Source organism: Nannobrachium achirus (genome assembly GCF_963921795.1).
Source record: "Nannobrachium achirus genome assembly, chromosome: 24".
In the NCBI taxonomy this organism is placed as follows: Eukaryota; Metazoa; Chordata; class Actinopteri; order Myctophiformes; family Myctophidae; genus Nannobrachium; species Nannobrachium achirus.
Window position 1 is genome coordinate 43461425 of NC_137831.1, and position 18514 is coordinate 43479938.

Sequence of the window (18514 nt, forward strand, 5' to 3'; positions counted from 1 at the left end):
ATCTTCATGTGGATCATGTACGTTGTCTCTACCTTCTGCCTGTTCCTCACCTGCGGCGAGATGATTTATCTTGGGCCCCGTTGGCGCCGCCGCCCCAACTACCCTGATGTCAACGATGAAGTGGATCACTAAACAATTTGAACTAGAAGTATAAGTTTATACGTATAAAAAGTGGTCTACCAGAGGTATAGATATGCAAGTTTTTTAGATGTCTAAACTTAGACTAGACATCTAATATACGTCTAATAGACGTCTAAGTTTATACCTGGGTCTAAATTTAGACGTCTAATAGACGTCTATATTTAGACCTTAGGGCCGGACGTCTATTAGAAGTCTAAATTTAGACCCAGGTATAAACTTAGACGTCTAGTAGACGTATATTAGACGTCTAGTCTAAGTTTAGACGTCTAAAAAACTTGCAAATCTAGACCATTTTTATACGTATAAACTTAGACGTCTGGTATAAGTTTAGATGTATATTAGATGTCTAATATACCTCAAAATGTTTGCTGGGGAGGAGAACTAGGAGAACTCAGCGATAAAGGTACAGCTAATATTATTGGCACGGTGGACCCCTGCCAAAACACGGTGTGTTACCCCTCACGACCCATGGAGAAGACCATCTTCTTGTGGATCATGTTCGTAGCCTCTGCCTTCTGCCTGCTCCTCACCCTCGGCGAGTTGATGTACCTGGTCGTAGGGTACCTTCGCAACCGTTACTGCCCTGCCGGTGCCGGCGGGTTGATGTACCAGGTGGGCGTAGAGTGCCTTCGCAACCGTGACCGCCGCCAAGCCCGGGGGCGCCGGGGGGAGTCCCTCTGATGTCAACGATGCAGTGGAGGAGAACTAGGAGAACTCAGCGATAAAGGTACAGCTAATATTATTAACTGATAATGTAAGTAGCCGATCTACAAGCTTCAAATGCATCGCAACGTACTGTGAGTTTGTGGATCTTTGAAAAAGCGGTTAATTCTACAAATCAAAAGGCTTTATACAAAACAAAGGGCATTACAATGGTTATTAGAAAGTTACATAATGGGTAATTAGATTTGAGTTAAAGCTTCAATATGTAACTGATGTACTACCTCAGATTCAAACCTGGGTCTCCCACATTCTACCACTCGTCCGGCAATTGCAGCTTCTCCGTGGGCGAGGTTAATTGTCACCAGGCTTTTCTCTTCGGAGATGAGTAAGCCTGGCTACGCGAGGCTACACACAACTAGCAGCAGCCGGCGGCTAACACACAACGCACAAGACAACGGATTACAGAACCGACCGAAACGACGCTTTTATCGGTGGCGTTATTGTGTTTTTAGCCTTTTAAAACGTTTTAAAGTGACCGTTTGTTTCGGTTGGTTTAGGCAAACATGGCTTCTAATTACGTACGGCAACTGAGGCGAGAGGAGGAGAATAAAATCAAAGTGTTCATCAGATGCAGGTATTTGAGTTTACTTTCTGAGCCCCAGAAATTAACGGATTATAATGTCCAGAGTTGAAACGTTAGCTTTGAAAATTCATATATTCAAAGATTTTCAAATTTTCACGACTTTTTTCAAAAATAGCAGATCTACAAGCTCGCAGCGCAGCACTCGGTGCCGCGCTGTGAGCTTGTTTATCTGCTATTTTTCACTGGTTAAAGCATTCAATAATTCTAGGCCTAAATGGGTTAGATCACCAAGAGAATGGACTAAACATTACATAAAATGTTTTTCTTTGCTTGCTATTGTGCCCATGAATTAAATACCGAGGGCTTCCAAAAAAGGTGTCATTTGGGATGTTCCTTTTAGGCAGGGTGTTAACTGTACTTTTACTGTACTACTATTTCAATTGTGTTGATAGGGTGTGCCAAATGTAGTTCTAAGAGCGGCCATTTCTTGTGACAACACAGCCTTACACAGGTGTTCTGATTAGATATATATAGCATTAGTTCTATGCAATCAAACAATTGAAACACCTGTGTTTTGTCACAAGAAATGGCCGCTAAGGACTACAATGACGTAGCCGCTGGCACACACTATACTTGTACCATTCTCCATTTTTGTCTAATAAAAATAATCAATCTACAAGCTCGCGATGCTTTGTGAGCTTGTATCTGCTATTTTCAAATGGCCCTGGTATAAAATGGGGCTGAAGTGGTTTAGGTAGGTTTCAAAATATTATATTTGCAAACAACTAGTAATTAAAATGTTTAATTAAAATGTTTAATTACATGTAGTGGAGTAAAAGAACAATAGCCTATTTGGATTGAGACGTAGTGGAGTCGAAATACTCAAGTATAAAGTACTAATAACTAACTTGGAAACATTACTTGTAAATGTACTAAGATACTTACAGCATTGGTTCTAAGTAACTGAACTACAGCAAAAGCTAACAACCATGTTTTGAATTCAATTTATGTTACATCTGCATTTGTCAGCTCAGCGGTGCCTCATTTACCAGTAACTTAACTAGCCCTGCATTTAAAATTCAGCCGAGGCTTGGCATAACAAAGCAGATTAAAAGATTGTCTCAAAACGTGGGGTTATAAGCAGCAACATTTGGCACATGTGGTGTAACCCTAACCCAAGTATGTGGTGGGGTTTCCTCTCTGGTCGGAGTGGAAAATAAACTCACCTTTAGGTCAACACTTCCCTCTAGTGGTGACTCAAGAGTTTAGGCAGTTTTACTTCACTGCCAGCATGCATTTGATGGAATACTTTAAACATTTGCATATAGTGTTACTATTATGAAATGGAGCATAAAAGGATAACATAAAAATCCCTAAGGGCTTGTTTCCATTGTGGTCCTATTTCAGGTCTATAGGTTAATAGGCTGAACTTTAATGGCCAATAATGACACAGTGCCAATAACATTTTATTTAACCCGACAGAACACTTTAAAATGTTCTAATAATTGTAGTGACCTCTGAGATGTAGTATCTTTGAATCCAGACTGATTCTGCAAGTTTTATTTTCTCTCCACAAAGTGAAAACATCAAACACAAATAATCCTCTGAACAGAGCAAAGGTAGAGATATAGTGAAGTAGGCCTACTGTAGAAGTACAGTATATCCAACATGATAAATAATTATGTTGCCTATAACACAGTAGGAAGGGATGGCATGAACTGTCCGTTTCATGTCAACTTCAATGGACAGAATAGTAATGGAGAGAAATTAAAGCAATCCGTATTAACAGTTCAAATAACTATTGTTTTTACAAGCTGAAAATGGTTTAAAGATATCCAATTAGTTAGACATACCAGTTATATAATTATTCATATGGTTGCAAAGGATCTCTATTTCTGGATTTATTTACACATTTTTACTGTATGCTACTAGTACAGCCTTCACCAAAAAAAAGGAAAAAAACATTAGAACACATGATGGATATGTATTGTGAGGTAACAATACAACAATTGTACAATAACCTCTAGGGGTGCAACGGTTCAGTCAGCCCACAGTTCGGTTCGTATATAGTTTTTTGTTTCACGGTTTTGGTACAGTAAAATAATAATAATAATAATCTTTAATATTTCCAAAATGTTCAGATTATTTTAAAGATGGGGTGCCTAAAACATGGTATTATGATTATACCAGGAAAAGCTTCTTTAAAAAAAAAGCGTACAGAAAGAGTTGTGGCCACACCCAAAAAAGAAAGAAATTCCATTAATTTGGCATGGGCTTTTCGGTTCGGGACATGGCCATTCAGTTCGGTATACGGGTTCGGTTCATTTTAGTTGCACCCCTAATAACCTCACAATTGAATTTACACCCATCATAGAATTGCATGCACAAGAAGAGGAATATACACAACTGTGATAATATAATATTCCACAAACTAAAATGATGAACTGAATAATGACACAAAGAGGGGGCACTGGTGCTGTAGTTAATTATAAAGATGTCAAATAATTCTAAATGCCTTAACCTTCTTAATTGCACATTTAAAGAGTGTAAAGCACATTTAAAGAGTGTAAAGCACATTTAAAGAGTGTAAAGCACTCTGCTTATGTGGTTTACACAAGCTGTTAAGACACCAACATAACATAACAGTGCAGTAAAATAGAGAGAGAGAGAGAGAGAGAGAGAGAGAGATAATATTATATGACTGTATATGGCAACACCTTCACACCAGACAGATCAACGCTCCCAATAAATGGGACATGACAACAGAAAAAGCATGGTTATACAAAGAAAGGCTAGTAGGCTATATATGTGAAGTCTTCAATATCTATCCAAGGTGAGCGAGAGAGAGAAAGAGAGCGAATCTGTCTGTCTGTGTGTGTGTGTGTGTGTGAAGGGGAGGGGCGGAGCATAGGCTCTGGCTTCTGCAACATGGCCAGTGTAGGACTACATTCCAAACTCATGAATACAGACCAAAAGGTCTTTGGTAATGGCACTTCAGAAGAAGCTTGGGCTGTTTACTAAAGTTTTTTTTCTCTCCTCCTGTCTTGCAGAAAGCAGATGGCCAAAAGGCCCTAACGGTGGGCGTGTTGGGGACCATGGCTGGCCAAGGCGACATCCTGCACGGAGAAGCCTGGGCCTGGATATCCAACTGCGGCAGAAGGCTGAGGCTGAGCATGCAAAGCTAGTTGGTATATTAATTATTAAAGCTTCTGTGTCATATTAAAATCTAAATGGTTTTCTGTCGATTGTCCCAGTACTATTGCCAATTCTGGAGGAGGGAAAGAAAAATTGAGTTAGAACTGGCAGTTGACTAAAATAATATTAATCACTAATAATGTTTCTGTGGGTTTGTTTGTTTGTTTGTGGCTCCAGCTAGGAGCGTCAGTTAAGGGACCGGACCTGCTGGAGAGATTTCCCTTAACTGAGGAGCAGCGCTCTACGCTGGGCTTCCTCAGTGCCCTGGGCCCTGGGAACTGAGGAAGCCTACAACAACAGCAGCATGTGAGTGAGTGTGTGTCAAGTCAGTGGTTCTCCGCCACGACCCCCCAAAATAATCATACTTTAAGTAGGTGGAGACACTGCAGACTGTTGTGACCTCAAATGACCTCTTGATGTTTTTGCAAACCAACCAATTCTTTTCTTTTTTACTTGTCTTTGACATTTTCAATTTGAAAAAGCCCTGTTTAATAATAAAGGCCTTTAACTTTTCACCCCCGACATTAGAGTGCATTGGATGTCTTTATTTTAGAATTAATTAATCTAATTCTATCTTACCAATCAACAGGGTATTATTTATTGTACTTTTGTTGGGGACCATGGCTGGCCAAGGCGACATCCTGCAGCACGGAGACCCCGAGTTCCTCCAGCCTGCTGCGCCCGCCGGCAACGATGTCCCCAAGACCCCCGAGCCGGACGTCATCCAGACCCCTCCTCCCCCTCCCTCCCCCGCGGCGGGATCCAACTCGGTGGCGAACGGCGGCCTGGACGACGAGGTCCCCAGGCCGTTGACCCCCGAACCCAGGCACGAGTCGGGGCCCTCGATGCCCCTCCTCCCCCGGAGCCGGCCAGCCAACCAACCAACCAGAGAGAGGCATTACAGAGTTTTTAGATCCTAGCGAGAACTTTAGCCAAAAATGGCAGATCTACAAACTCACAGCGCCTCGCACCGCAAAGAGCTTTGGTGTAGAGGGGCAAAAGAGCAGATTAATTACAGAGTGAAAGGTCAAGTTTATTAAGTTGTGAGGTTCAAGTGGTTAAATATCTGAAAACAAATTCACATGAATCCAACATACTCATGGTGGCATTATCCAGGTCAGTTGTCGAATCGGCGTCAGATCAAGCATGATGGCCTGATGACGGCCTACGTGATCCAGCTGCTGTGGCGTGCAATCTTCGAGATGGCCTTCCTCATTGTCCAGGGCATCCTCTATGGCTCCAAGGTGCTGCCAAAGTACACCTGCAAGCTCAACCCCTGAGTGCCCAGGCACTGTCGACTGTCTCACGACCCACGGAGAAGACCATCTTCCTGTTGATCATGTACATAGTCTCTTCCCTCTGCCTGCTCCTCACCCTCATCGAGTTGATTTACCTGGGCGAGCGCGACCTCTGCCCAGACACGGCCGGGTGTTTCATCCCACGAACCATGGAGAAGACCATCTTCATGTAGATCATGTACGTTGTCTCTACCTTCTGCCTGTTCCTCACCTGCGGCGAGATGATTTATCTTGGGCCCCGTTGGCGCCGCCGCCCCAACTACCCTGATGTCAACGATGAAGTGGAGGAGAACTAGGCCCAGCATCGCGTACCTGGCTTACGTCATGCACAAGATCGCCGGCATGAGGGACCCCGTGGCGAAAGCAAGTAAGATGTACATTCTCAACTTGAGTAGAAGTGGCTTATTTCAGCAGAGATTCCACTGGTTTTACCACTGTAATCCTGGCATCACCATTTTTAGCACATTTTCTAAACATTAATGCAGGGGTTAAAGTTCTCAGTCCTGGGGACTGATTTCAGTCTTGAGGATTCCATAGGGGCTATTTCTGAGATCAGTGCAGATCTGCAAAAAAATAAATAAATAAGGGGGAGGTGTAACGATGGCTGCGGCGTGAATGACAGTCGTCAAAACGCTAGTCAAGTGATCTCCAAACTAAAAAGCAGTTATAATTTCAAGATATGAGTATACAGACTAGCATAGAATACAACAGAACTTCAGAAGATACTTCTATAAAATGAAGCATGGATTGGCACCCACACAGTCAGTAAAGGCAGTTCAGAACTTCAGGGAAACACCCCAAATTATACAATATTAACACGATGGATGCCAGAGGTTTACATAAATAATGGCGATTAGCTGCCAATATTAAATCCTATGTTGACTAATACAATCATGAGTTCCTGTCTCTCTCTGTGGACAAACTCACTGAGATCGTCTCAAGTGACCATCTCAACGTGCCCCAGGAGGAGATGGTGTTTGAGGCGGTCATGCTGTGGTTGAAAAAGTGTCCTACCCGCAGGGACGGCTTTGAAAAGGTGACACACTTAGAAGTGACCTTGAAATGTGGGCACAGTGGTGTAGTTGGTACACATCCGTGTCGATCACATGACTGTCGAGATACTGCCTACCGATTTGTAGGATTTTTGGACAAAATCTGTAAGAGTAGTGTACAGAAATGTGTTTTGCAAACATTGGCCTCATGGTGGCGCTAGAACAGGCCCATTTGAAAAATGTGGGTCAGAGGTTCTGAATTGGCATCCAGGGAGTGTGTGTGCTCATAGCAGTAGAAATACTCATTAACTCTTTCTGTCCTATACAGTATAATCATTATTTGGATACCTTCTGCTCAGGTTTTGTGTGTGTGTGTGTGTGTGTGTGTGTGTGTGTGTGTGTGTGTGTGTGTGTGTGTGTGTGTGTGTGTGTGTGTGTGTGTGTGTGTGTGTGTGTGTGTGTGTGTGTGTGTGTGTGTCCCACTGGGAAGAGGTCAGGAAGAATGCGCAAACTATCTCCTACTGCTGAGAGAATGTTGGCCAGGATGATCAAGAGGAAACCTAGAAGCACCAAAAAGCAGCTCTGCAGTTAGAAGCTGCAGGACAGCATCCACAGTCAATGTGTTTTACATCACCACAGGCTTTTGGTGCTCCTAGGTTTACTCTTGATCATCCTGACTAATGTTCTCTTAGCAGTAGGAGATAGTCTCACTTTCTTCCTGCTCTTACAACTTCCCTTTCCTGAGCAACGTTAAGAACTTCCTCCTGGGGATTCCGAGGTGTTCGTTTTGGAGATTATTGCAAAACATATTTTTGGACACTGCTCCTACAGATTTTGGCCTAAACTCACTTAAAGCGGTACACAGTATCTTGTAGACCAGTAGTTTGACAGGTACATGGGTATCTTAGTGTTAGTGTATATTGTATACCAGTAGTTAAGTCGGGTACATGGGTATCTTAGTGGTGTAGTGTATCTTGTAGACCAGTAGTTTGACAGGTACATGGGTATCTTAGTGTTGGTGTATATTGTATACCAGTAGTTAAGTCAGGTACATGGGTATCTTAACGGTGTAGTTTACCGCAATGACTAATTGTATTTCTCCGGTCCAATCCCAACTTGTATTCAACTATGCAACTTATCAACATTATAATATGATAATAATGTCTCTTCCTGCAGGTCCTCGTGCCACGCCCACCACCAGGAGCACAGAGTGGTCACATTGTCCGGAGTGGCCACTCGCCGAATCCTAGCCACTCGACCATCAGGGATGGACTGGGATGTTTCATCCCACGACCCATGGAGAAGACCATCTTCATGTGGATCATGTACGTTGTCTCTACCTTCTGCCTGTTCCTCACCTGCGGCGAGATGATTTATCTGTTTTTACACTAAACATGATTTTATGATTTGTCTATCCAGGTAATCGCGATTACCTGGCCCAGCATCGCGTACCTGGCTTACGCCATGACCAAGAGGGACCCCTTGGCGCCAGATCAGGGGACGAATTTTCAACGGATCACGCTTGATGGCCTGATGAAGGCCTACTGTGTCCAGCTGCTGTTGCGTGCAGCCTTCGAGGCGGCCTTCCTCTATGGCCAGTACGCCTTCTATGGCTTCGAGGTGCTGCCCTCTTTCACCTGCACGGTGGACCCCTGCCAAAACACGGTGTGTTACCCCTCACGACCCAAGGAGAAGACCATCTTCTTGTGGATCATGTTCGTAGTCTCTGCCTCCTGCCTGCTCCTCACCCTCATTGAGTTGATTTCCCTGGGCATAAGGTGCTTTCGCAACTTCGACCACGGCGGCGGCGTCGGTCTCCTGTCCTGTTGCTGCCCCGGCAACAGGACAGGAGACAGAGTCCTCCTGATCCAGGAGGTCTGATGTCAACGATGCAGTGGAGGAGAACTAGGAGAACTCAGCGATAAAGGTACAGCTAATATTATTAACTGATAATGTAAGTAGCCGATCTACAAGCTTCAAATGCATCGCAACGTACTGTGAGTTTGTGGATCTTTGAAAAAGCGGTTAATTCTACAAATCAAAAGGCTTTATACAAAACAAAGGGCATTAAAATGGTTATTAGAAAGTTAAATAATGGGTAATTAGATTTGAGTTAAAGCTTCAATCTGTAACTGATGTACTACCTCAGATTCAAACCTGGGTCTCCCACATTCTACCACTCGTCCGGCAATTGCAGCTTCTCCGTGGGCGAGGTTAATTGTCACCAGGCTTTTCTCTTCGGAGATGAGTAAGCCTGGCTACGCGAGGCTACACACAACTAGCAGCAGCCGGCGGCTAACACACAACGCACAAGACAACGGATTACAGAACCGACCGAAACGACGCTTTTATCGGTGGCGTTATTGTGTTTTTAGCCTTTTAAAACGTTTTAAAGTGACCGTTTGTTTCGGTTGGTTTAGGCAAACATGGCTTCTAATTACGTACGGCAACTGAGGCGAGAGGAGGAGAATAAAATCAAAGTGTTCATCAGATGCAGGTATTTGAGTTTACTTTCTGAGCCCCAGAAATTAACGGATTATAATGTCCAGAGTTGAAACGTTAGCTTTGAAAATTCATATATTCAAAGATTTTCACACATTTTCACGACTTTTTTCAAAAATAGCAGATCTACAAGCTCGCAGCGCAGCACTCGGTGCCGCGCTGTGAGCTTGTATATCTGCTATTTTTCACTGGTTAAAGCATTCAATAATTCTAGGCCTAAATGGGTTAGATCACCAAGAGAATGGACTAAACATTACATAAAATGTTTTTCTTTGCTTGCTATTGTGCCCATGAATTAAATACCGAGGGCTTCCAATGTAAAACAGACCGTAAAAGGTGTCATTTGGGATGTTCCTTTTAGGCAGGGTGTTAACTGTACTTTTACTGTACTACTATTTCATTTTCAATTGTGTTGATAGGGTGTGCCAAATGTAGACTTTCTAAGAGCGGCCATTTCTTGTGACAACACAGCCTTACACAGGTGTTCTGATTAGACTATAGCATTAGTTCTATGCAATCAAACAATTGAAACACCTGTGTTTTGTCACAAGAAATGGCCGCTAAGGACTACAATGACGTAGCCGCTGGCACACACTATACTTGTACCATTCTCCATTTTTGTCTAATAAAAATAATCAATCTACAAGCTCGCGATGCTTTGTGAGCTTGTACATCTGCTATTTTCAAATGGCCCTGGTATAAAATGGGGCTGAAGTGGTTTAGGTAGGTTTCAAAATATTATATTTGCAAACAACTAGTAATTAAAATGTTTAATTAAAATGTTTAATTACATGTAGTGGAGTAAAAGAACAATAGCCTATTTGGATTGAGACGTAGTGGAGTCAAAATCAAAAAAATATAGGCTATATTGGAAATACTCAAGTAAAGTACTAATAACTAACTTGGAAACATTACTTGTAAATGTACTAAGATACTTACAGCATTGGTTCTAAGTAACTGAACTACAGCAAAAGCTAACAACCATGTTTTGAATTCAATTTATGTTACATCTGCATTTGTCAGCTCAGCTGTGCCTCATTTACCAGTAACTTAACTAGCCCTGCATTTAAAATTCAGCAGAGGCTTGGCATAACAAAGCAGATTAAAAGATTGTCTCAAAACGTGGGGTTATAAGCAGCAACATTTGGCACATGTGGTGTAACCCTAACCCAAGTAAAATTAGCCATAAATTATAACTACCAGGAGCGGATGCTAATATGCGGAGGTTATGTCTCTCCTGGAGTTATAAGCCAGAGTCATATGGCTCTCGCTGGTTGAGCCCTAGCTCTGGTCCATCCGCTTTCACCTCCCGCATTGCTCCCGGTGAAGCTCTGACAGACCCGTCGGGAAACGCATGGACTCGAGATTGTCGGCCCCGCCGAGCGCTCAATACTAGTGAAAATAAACAAAACCGTTTCACTACTCACCAAACCAAAGGTCGTTTTGCGCTGTAGAAAGTCTATTCTCCGCGGTGGTAAACCTCTCAGCACCCCACCTACTCTGTAAAATACATTATTTTTGTCATGAAATAAAACGCACACACCTCAGGCCACCTAGCGGCCACCGCAGATACAATGGTTCACAACCCGGAAATAAGCGGCGGTCGAGTTGGAGCGGCGGTCGAGTTTCCTGAGCAACGTTAAGAACTTCCTCCTGGGGATTCCGAGGTGTTCGTTTTGGAGATTATTGCAAAACATATTTTTGGACACTGCTCCTACAGATTTTGGCCTAAACTCACTTAAAGCGGTACACAGTATCTTGTAGACCAGTAGTTTGACAGGTACATGGGTATCTTAGTGTTAGTGTATATTGTATACCAGTAGTTAAGTCAGGTACATGGGTATCTTAGTGGTGTAGTGTATCTTGTAGACCAGTAGTTTGACAGGTACATGGGTATCTTAGTGTTGGTGTATATTGTATACCAGTAGTTAAGTCAGGTACATGGGTATCTTAACGGTGTAGTTTACCGCAATGACTAATTGTATTTCTCCGGTCCAATCCCAACTTGTATTCAACTATGCAACTTATCAACATTATAATATGATAATAATGTCTCTTCCTGCAGGTCCTCGTGCCACGCCCACCACCAGGAGCACAGAGTGGTCACATTGTCCGGAGTGGCCACTCGCCGAATCCTAGCCACTCGACCATCAGGGATGGACTGGTCACTGTGTCCGGAGTGGCCACTTTTCAACGGATCACGCTTGATGGCCTGATGAAGGCCTACTGTGTCCAGCTGCTGTTGCGTGCAGCCTTCGAGGCGGCCTTCCTCTATGGCCAGTACGCCTTCTATGGCTTCGAGGTGCTGCCCTCTTTCACCTGCACGGTGGACCCCTGCCAAAACACGGTGTGTTACCCCTCACGACCCAAGGAGAAGACCATCTTCTTGTGGATCATGTTCGTAGTCTCTGCCTCCTGCCTGCTCCTCACCCTCATCGAGTTGATTTCCCTGGGTGCTTTCGCAACCGCGACCACGACGGCGGCGTCCGCCGCCATCGCGGTCTCCTGTCCTGTTGCTGCCCCGGCAACAGGACAGGAGACCGAGACCCCCTGGTCCATGAGGTCCATGAGCTCTGATGTCAACGATGCAGTGGAGGAGAACCAGGAGAACTCAGCGATAAAGGTACAGCTAATATTATTAACTGATAATGTAAGTAGCCGATCTACAAGCTTCAAATGCATCGCAACGTACTGTGAGTTTGTGGATCTTTGAAAAAGCGGTTAATTCTACAAATCAAATACAAAACAAAGGGCATTAAAATGGTTATTAGAAAGTTAAATAATGGGTAATTAGATTTGAGTTAAAGCTTCAATCTGTAACTGATGTACTACCTCAGATTCAAACCTGGGTCTCCCACATTCTACCACTCGTCCGGCAATTGCAGCTTCTCCGTGGGCGAGGTTAATTGTCACCAGGCTTTTCTCTTCGGAGATGAGTAAGCCTGGCTACGCGAGGCTACACACAACTAGCAGCAGCCGGCGGCTAACACACAACGCACAAGACAACGGATTACAGAACCGACCGAAACGACGCTTTTATCGGTGGCGTTATTGTGTTTTTAGCCTTTTAAAACGTTTTAAAGTGACCGTTTGTTTCGGTTGGTTTAGGCAAACATGGCTTCTAATTACGTACGGCAACTGAGGCGAGAGGAGGAGAATAAAATCAAAGTGTTCATCAGATGCAGGTATTTGAGTTTACTTTCTGAGCCCCAGAAATTAACGGATTATAATGTCCAGAGTTGAAACGTTAGCTTTGAAAATTCATATATATTCAAAGATTTTCACACATTTTCACGACTTTTTTCAAAAATAGCAGATCTACAAGCTCGCAGCGCAGCACTCGGTGCCGCGCTAATATCTGCTATTTTTCACTGGTTAAAGCATTCAATAATTCTAGGCCTAAATTCTAGGCCTAAACCGTAAACAAACCAACATAACGTTTAAGTCTATAGAGGGTATGTGCACATTTCTAAAGTGACAATTTAAGGACTTTATATTGGCTCTAAAATGACAAATTAAACATTGACCAAATTGTCAAATATTAGTGGCAGAAATTGTGAAAATAGCCGATCTACATGCTCACAACGCCTCACAACTGTGAGCCTGTAGATCTGTTATTTTCACCGTGTACTGTTATAGAAAATGTAATGCCTCAACTCTTAGTGCACTAGATGCAGTATTTGAATTTGCTGGTTATTTAGACCTGGCATTAAAATAAAATGGGGTTTTAAGTGGTTAAAAGAATAATTACAAATAATGTTTTTACACTAAACATGATTTTATGATTTGTCTATCCAGGTAATCGCGATTACCTGGCCCAGCATCATTTACCTGGGTTTCGCCATGAACAAGATCGCCGAGAAGCCAGCAGGTAAGATGTACATTCTCAACTTGAGTAGAAGTGGCTTATTTCAGCAGCGATTCCACTGGTTTTACCACTGTAATCCTGGCATCACCATTTTTAGCACATTTTCTAAACATTAATGTGAAGCGTCACACAACCAGATTGCGATAAAGGTGAATGAAACAACTTGGTGGCATTATCCAGGTCAGGTGTTTATGATCACGTGTCTGTCCTTCAAGGTGCACCTGCGGGTGCAGGTGCAGGCAAGCAACGGATCAAGGATGCTGGCCTGATGAAGGTCTACATGTTGCAGCTGCTGATCCGTGCCATATTCGAGGCGGCCTTCCTCTTGGGCCAGGGCTTCCTCTATGGCCTCAAGGTGCCGCGGCTGTTCATCTGCGAGCGCGACCTCTGCCCAGACACGGTCGGGTGTTTCATCCCACGACCCACGGAGAAGACCATCTTCATGTGGATCATGTACGTTGTCTCTTTCATCTGCCTGGTCCTCACCTGCGGCGAGATGATTTACCTTGGGCCCCGTTGGCGCCGCCCCAACGCTCGTGAAGGCCGTGATGTAGGCGGCCGCCCCAACGTCCTTGATGAAGAAGGATAATGTAAGTAGCCGATCTACAAGCTTCAAATGCATCGCAACATACTGTGAGTTTGTGGATCTTTGAAAAAGCGGTTAATTCTACAAATCAAAAGGCTTTATACAAAACAAAGGGCATTAAAATGGTTATTAGAAAGTTAAATAATGGGTAATTAGATTTGAGTTAAAGCTTCAATCTGTAACTGATGTACTACCTCAGATTCAAACCTGGGTCTCCCACATTCTACCACTCGTCCGGCAATTGCAGCTTCTCCGGAGATGAGTAAGCCTGGCTACGCGAGGCTACACACAACTAGCAGCAGCCGGCGGCTAACACACAACGCACAAGACAACGGATTACAGAACCGACCGAAACGACGCTTTTAGACCTGGCATTAAAATAAAATGGGGTTTTAAGTGGTTAAAAGAATAATTGCAAATAATGTTTTTACACTAAACATGATTTTATGATTTGTCTATCCAGGTAATCGTGATTACCTGGCCCAGCATCATGTACCTGGGTTACTCCATGCACAAGATGGGCGATACTGGGGCGATCCCGATCAAAGGTAAGATGTACATTCTCAACTTGAGTAGAAGTGGCTTATTTCAGCAGAGATTCCACTGGTTTTACCACTGTAATCCTGGCATCACCATTTTTAGCACATTTTCTAAACATTAATGTAAAGCGTCACACAACGAGATTGCGATAAAGGTGAATGAAACAACTTGGTGGCATTATCCAGGTCTGGTGTCGGAACGGAAACAGATCACGCTTGATGGCCTGATGATGGTCTACGGGTCCCATCTGCTGTTTCGTGCAATCCTCGAGGTGGCCTTCCTCATTGGCCAGGGCATCCTCTATGGCTCCAAGGTGCATGACAAGTTCATCTGCACGCGCGACCCCTGCCCAGACACGTTCGACTGTTTCATCGCACGACCCACGGAGAAGACCATCTTTCTGTGGATCATGTACACTGTCTCTTCCCTCTGCCTGCTCCTCACCCTCCTCGAGCTGTTTTACCTTTACAAAGGGAGACGTTGCGACCACCGCCTCCTCCAAGCCGCTAAGGAGCAGGAGGAGAATCCTCAGCTATAAAGGTACAGCTAATATTATTAACTGATAATGTAAGTAGCCGATCTACAAGCTTCAAATGCATCGCAACGTACTGTGAGTGTGGATCTTTGAAAAAGCGGTTAATTATACAAAACAAAGGACATTAAAATGGTTATTAGAAAGTTAAATAATGGGTAATTAGATTTGAGTTAAAGCTTCAATCTGTAACTGATGTACTACCTCAGATTCAAACCTGGGTCTCCCACATTCTACCACTCGTACGGCAATTGCAGCTTCTCCTTGGGAGATGATGTGGCAATACTACTTATCAACCAGTAGGGAGACCACCTCTAACCAACTTGAATGAATAAAAGATGATATATAATTAAACTGCATTACAGCACAAGAATCAAAAACCTCAGTAAAAAGCAGCAGCAAAAGAGGTTATTACGGATTTGGAGTTTGTTACAGATGCAGTATGTGATGTATAAGAACTGAACAAGTGCCCAAGTAGTACAATTGCTACAATACATCTATTTTAGACTGAGCTCTCAAAAGCCCAAGAAAAACAAGCGCTTCAGCAAACATACCGGCCTTTGTTAATGGCACTTTTTTTCTTCCTGTCTTGCAGAAAGCAGATGGCCAAAAGGGGGGCAGGTAATATCACACCTGCCCCCCCCCCCCCCCCCCCTTTAGCACATACTGGACACATGGGAATCAACCAAGAGTGAGTCCCCTGAGGTGGGCCCCAGCAAGGTGAGCTGAGAGTTGGCTTGTAATGAGGCTTTAGCACATACTGGACACATGGGAATCAACCAAGATAAAAGATTGATATCTTAGAAAAAAGTGCTACATTTGTTAGTCCAACTCCTAATACCCGAGAGTGAGTTATCAGTGTGTTCCCTCACCAACTTTAATGATCATACTCTATGTTATATGTGAACATGAACTGTGTAATGAATAGGAACGTGTACCCAGTTTAGTTTTTATTTTTGTCTTTTGTTGTCTATGTATCGTGGTTCTTTTTTTGTCTTTATGTAGGTGACATGTAAAAAAACATATACATATATATATATATATATATATATATATATATATGAACAATGACAAATTATTATTTAAAGGATATGTTACATGCTGGCTGACTCAATAAAGTATTAAAAAAAAATGAATACAGACCAAAAGGCCTTTGGTAATGGCACTTTTTTTTTCTTCCTGTCTTGCAGAAAGCAGATGGCCAAAAGGGGGGCAGGTAATATCACACCTGCCCCCCCCAGTGCTGCTGCCTGGTTATGCAGGTGCACTGCAACTAGGGCTCGTGGCCCTGGCTCCAGCCCCGGCTCAGTGATTGACAAGATGGCCAGGTTCAGGGCCCCTCCCCATCCTTGCATCACACACACACACACACACACACACACACACACACACACACACACACACACACACACACACACACACACACACACACACAGATATATATATATATAGATATAGATATATATAGATATATATAGATATATAGGACCATGGCTGGCCATGGGACGCCTCCCCCGCGGCGGGATCCGACTCAGTGGCGAACGGCGGCCTGGACGACGAGGTCCCCAGGCCGGTGACCCCCGAACCCAGGCACGAGGCGGGGCCCTCGGGCAGGAATTATGCCCCTCCTCCCCCGGAGCCGGCCAGCCAACCAGAGAGGCATTACAGAGTCGCAGGTACAGCCAGCCCACCAGTCTTGTTTTATTCTACTTCTCCGTGATTATGAGATGTGATTGTCATCGCCCCCAAAAAGGCCTGGAAACCATTCAGGCAATTTACACGTTTACATCACGCTGAAGAATGCTCGGAGTGCTGGCATTTATTTGAAGTGGTGTGTCATCTCGCACCATGAGACTAGTCTAGTAGTACGGTGCCATGGCATTGGACCGACATCTCATTGTTCCTACATCCCATTAGTCAGAATCTGGTGATGTTAACCTCAAATATTATGCCTAAACCTAAACCTAACCCTAACCTCAGTAAAAGTATGTCTAAACCTAACCCAAACCCTAACCTCAGTAAAACTATGCCTAAACCTAACCCTAACTAAATTAGGACTAATGAGATGTAGGACCAATGAGATTTCTGACTTATGGGCAGTCCCCTACGTACGTGGTAAGGTGGAAACAATTGGGAAATGGAAAACAAAACAAACTGCAAGACTGCACCTCTAACGAAGAGCAAACTTGGGCCTTTTATCAAGTCATATTTTCTGGACGTTTTCTTGTAAATCCTTTAACATAGGTGCTTTAAAAAATAAGATAAGAGAGAGGTAAAGACAGAGATGTCTTGCAGAAAGCAGATGGCCAACGGGCCCAAGTGGTGGGCGTGTTGGGGACCATGGCTGGCCAAGGCGACATCCTGCAGGTCCTTTTGGATGACGGTCGAGTGCTGACCGTCTGAAATCTCATGTCACGATTGTGACAAAAAAAAGTGCTAATGTATTGACTTTTTCCATCCTAGGACCTCTTCCTGAGCCTGAGCCTGAACTGTCACCAAAGGCCACCGCCGACTTGTCACTGGCCCACGCCAAGGAGAGAGCCCGCGAGAGGCGGGCCGCCAGGCGCTGTAGTGTACACACCAGTGACATTTTGTTTCACTAGAAGCTCGGACCTGTGGGATGAAGCCGTTGGCCATGGCCTGCCCCACACGCCCTATAATATAGTCGACGTTGAAGTCCAAGGCACAGAAATCCAGCTGGTGACCCCCTTCATTTAGAGAGCCTCCCCCCGGCCCCCTTCACATGGGTCATCGTCCAAGGACAGCTTCCCTCAGCTTCCCTCCCACATTCTTTTTTTTGTTCAAATGCATTTAATTTGTGTGGTTGAAAGAAATAAAAGTTCAAACCCTTGCAGTTCTTGTTCCATCGTCCTTCCTTTCTGGTTTTTCAACAATGTGTGATTTCTGATTTTCTTTCACAATACAGAAACTTAACTAAGGTAAAACATGCATTGCTTATATAACTTATACATTGACTATTGGGAAGATTATTCAGCTCCCCATGGGTGATGGTTTTTCCCATCCACTTGGACGTTTTGTTTTACAGTGTCTCGAGACAAAGTAGCTTTTACCAGGGAGTGGTAATTTCAGATTTTCTTTGTCATTTACAAAACAAAGTTTTTTCTAAGGTAAAACATGCATTGCTAACTTGTACATTGACTAATTGGTAAGATTATTCAGCTTCCCATGGGTGATGGCTTGGCCCATCCACTTGGACGTTTTGTTTGTCTCGAGACAAAGTTGGAGAAGCTTTTCTTCTCCAATTAGATGGTAGATCTGCTATTTAAAAAAAAAAAAAAAAAAAAAACATTTTAATTTCATATTTCATTTATATTTTACCGATTGCTTGTAATCCTGTCCCTGTCACATAAATCTCCAGTACGTGTGAGGGTGCTGGGGAGTTAAGTCTGCCCTCTGACAAAGTCATAAATGAGGCTAAGTGTTGGTCTGACTTGACATCTGACTCTGCTGAAAAGATGTCTCTGGTAAGCCCCTCCAGGTGAATGCAGGCCTCCTCTTCCTTGCCCCGCACCATCTCCAGACGGACACTGGCGGTCAACTTCCTCTGCAGGGCACTGAGCTGGTCCATATCCCCTTTTGAGAGATGCCTTATA

General features: G+C 43.7%; 1 protein-coding gene and 1 long non-coding RNA gene across 6 annotated transcripts; both read left to right on the plus strand.

The window, feature by feature from the left end:
- Positions 1-454: 454 nt before the first annotated feature.
- LOC308280551 (gap junction alpha-3 protein-like) lies at positions 455-15524 on the plus strand. Of its 5 annotated transcripts, XM_080720876.1 has the most exons (11): positions 455-868; positions 4438-4575; positions 4760-4888; positions 5172-6247; positions 8049-8197; positions 8292-8799; positions 11440-11997; positions 13173-13245; positions 13458-13832; positions 14292-14376; positions 14554-14692. In XM_080720876.1, the coding sequence occupies exons 7-9, from the start codon at positions 11590-11592 to the stop codon at positions 13829-13831; spliced, it is 855 nt and encodes a 284-aa protein (XP_080577002.1). In that variant the 5' UTR covers positions 455-868; positions 4438-4575; positions 4760-4888; positions 5172-6247; positions 8049-8197; positions 8292-8799; positions 11440-11589; the 3' UTR covers position 13832; positions 14292-14376; positions 14554-14692. The 5 variants fall into 5 exon arrangements, with proteins under 5 accessions (XP_080577002.1, XP_080577003.1, XP_080577004.1 ...); XM_080720877.1 differs by lacking the exons at positions 4438-4575; positions 4760-4888; positions 5172-6247; XM_080720878.1 differs by lacking the exons at positions 455-868; positions 4438-4575; positions 4760-4888; positions 5172-6247 and adding an exon at positions 1371-1438.
- Positions 15525-15547: 23 nt separating this feature from the next.
- On the plus strand, positions 15548-17701 carry LOC308280563. Its single transcript, XR_013961754.1, has 3 exons — positions 15548-15620; positions 16091-16576; positions 17364-17701. It is a non-coding gene; the product is annotated as an uncharacterized lncRNA (long non-coding RNA).
- The last annotated feature ends 813 nt before the right edge of the window (positions 17702-18514 follow it).